General features: G+C 38.7%; 1 protein-coding gene across 1 annotated transcript; it reads right to left on the bottom strand.

The window, feature by feature from the left end:
• Positions 1 to 248: 248 nt before the first annotated feature.
• LOC143662228 (olfactory receptor 14C36-like) lies at positions 249 to 1,187 on the bottom strand. Its single transcript, XM_077135787.1, has one exon. It carries the CDS (start codon positions 1,185 to 1,187, stop codon positions 249 to 251), a length of 939 nt encoding a protein of 312 aa, XP_076991902.1.
• Positions 1,188 to 2,239: the final 1,052 nt, after the last annotated feature.

A 2,239-nucleotide genomic window follows, 5' to 3' on the forward strand; every position in this document is an offset into this window, starting at 1 on the left:
ATTGGAAAGATGTCTAACAAAAGTTAAGATCCTTTAACAGTGATGCATCAGGCATCAGGGTATGTGAAATTTTGGAGGGAAATTCTCAAGATAAAATAAGTTTGTCCTCTTTCTATGTTGACACACAACACGATGACTATCCCTTAAGGAATCAAGTCAGGTTTCCAAAAATTGACAGTAGCCAAGAAAATTAACATCGAAGCCTTTTTCAGCTCAAATCAATAAAAGATTGTCTTTACAAAATTATCCTATTTTTTTCCTGAATAAAGCATTCTCTTCATAATTTTCTTCATAGCCTCTACTATCTGCTTGTTTCTAAGACTATAAATAATAGGATTCAGGAAAGGAGGGATTATAGAATAGAACACAGAAATAATCATATCCCGAATTGTACGTGAGGTGGAGATTGGCTTCATATACACAGCTGCACCAGAGCCGAGGAAAACTGACACCACCAGGATGTGAGGGACACAAGTGGAAAAGGCTTTTCCCCGCTCTCCCCTGTTTGGAAACTTGAGCACAGTAGAAAATATGTAAACATAAGACCTAGTAATGAAGGCAAAACAGCTACCAACAATCAGGGCAGTAGAGATGAAACTTGAAATTTCATTGCTGAAGGTGTCAGAGCAGGAAAGCTTCAGCAGAGAGGGGGCATCACAGAAGAACTGGTCGACCACATTGGACTGACAGAAGTGAAGCTGAAAGGTGTTGCCCGTATGGAACCCTGAGAAGGCTAGACCACTCAGTACTGAGGCCAATGTCATCTGGGCACAGGTCCGTGTATTCATGATCATGGGGTAGTGGAGGGGCTGGCAGATGGCCACATAGCGGTCATGGGCCATGGAGGTGAGAAGCATCACCTCCACAAATGCACAAAAGAAGACCATGAAGATCTGAATTGCACACCCAGCTACTGAGATGGTCCTGCTTTCAGTGAGAAAGGTGACACATGCCTTGGGGACTGTGACAGAAATGTAACATATGTCTAAGAAAGACAGATTCCTGAGGAAGAAGTACATGGGAGTGTGAAGTTTCTTGTTGAGGGTGGTTACTGTGACAATGAGAAAGTTCCCCATCAGGGTTGCCAAGTACACGAGCAGGAGGAGCGTGGCATGAAGGATTCTGTACTGCCACACATCAGAAAATCGTGTAAGCAGGAATCCATTCTCCATGGTCGTGTTCAGCATCTTTAGGTAATTCGCTTTGGACATGGACAAAGCATGTAATCCCTAAACAACATGGAACATCAAGATGAAGCCAATTTGTCTAAATACATTTATCAACTCATATTTATCCTACTTTATTCTTTGCAGCTCCCATTCATTATTAGGGAATAGCACAGTGTTTCCTGATGGTCCTTTAGTGTCTCTGCTTTTATATCTTATTTATACTGCATAGGTAGCAAATAAAATATAATCCTTTAGAAATTGTCCTCAAGTTTGGTTAAAGTTTATTATGAACTAGCTGTATGTTGTTTGTAATTGTAGGTTAAAGTTTGCCTAAAAGAATATTTGAGTTAAAAAAATATGTAAATTCATACATACTGACTCATTGGCAGTACTCCATAAGTGTTAATACTTATCTTTACTTAATGACCATGGCCAAAGACAATCTGAGTAAATATAGGGGACAACATTTGTATTAGAATCTATCAAAATTTTACATATGGTGGAAATATTTTATCTGCCCACTAGCAAGAATATAATTTTTATTTCTAATCCTGCAGTATAACTTTTTATACTGATTTCATTTAGAAATTCACCTTCAAGAGCTCTTGCTTAGATGATCCCTTCTTACTGGCTACATATGTCCCCTCCTTATAACAATCAAAATGTACACTTTATTTTACTGTTTGATTATTTAAGTCATTGAAAGCTTTGTAGACTTGTTAATACATTGAAAGTAAGTGGAAGAGCACATATTAAAGCCAAGTTAGTCTGCTCAGATAGTCCATTTCCACATTTTGCATTTTCTCCACCAAACACCTTGTCCTACTGATTCTCACTGGTTCCCAAACAATCCCTGATTCTCTCAAAATGGGAGCATTGGCTTGTTCGGTTCCAGCCCAGAATGTCAAGTAGTGCAGAGTTATGAGATGATGGTTATTGGATTTTTGAATGATGGCTATCAAAAGCAGAAAAATCACTCCATTATATTTCCTGCTTGGTACATTGACTACCAAGCACATCATGAGAACTGCTCAAACCTTTCTCCATATCACTCATTTCCATATCTCTTC

This window comes from Tamandua tetradactyla, chromosome 2 (genome assembly GCF_023851605.1).
Source record: "Tamandua tetradactyla isolate mTamTet1 chromosome 2, mTamTet1.pri, whole genome shotgun sequence".
Taxonomy (NCBI): domain Eukaryota; kingdom Metazoa; phylum Chordata; class Mammalia; order Pilosa; family Myrmecophagidae; genus Tamandua; species Tamandua tetradactyla.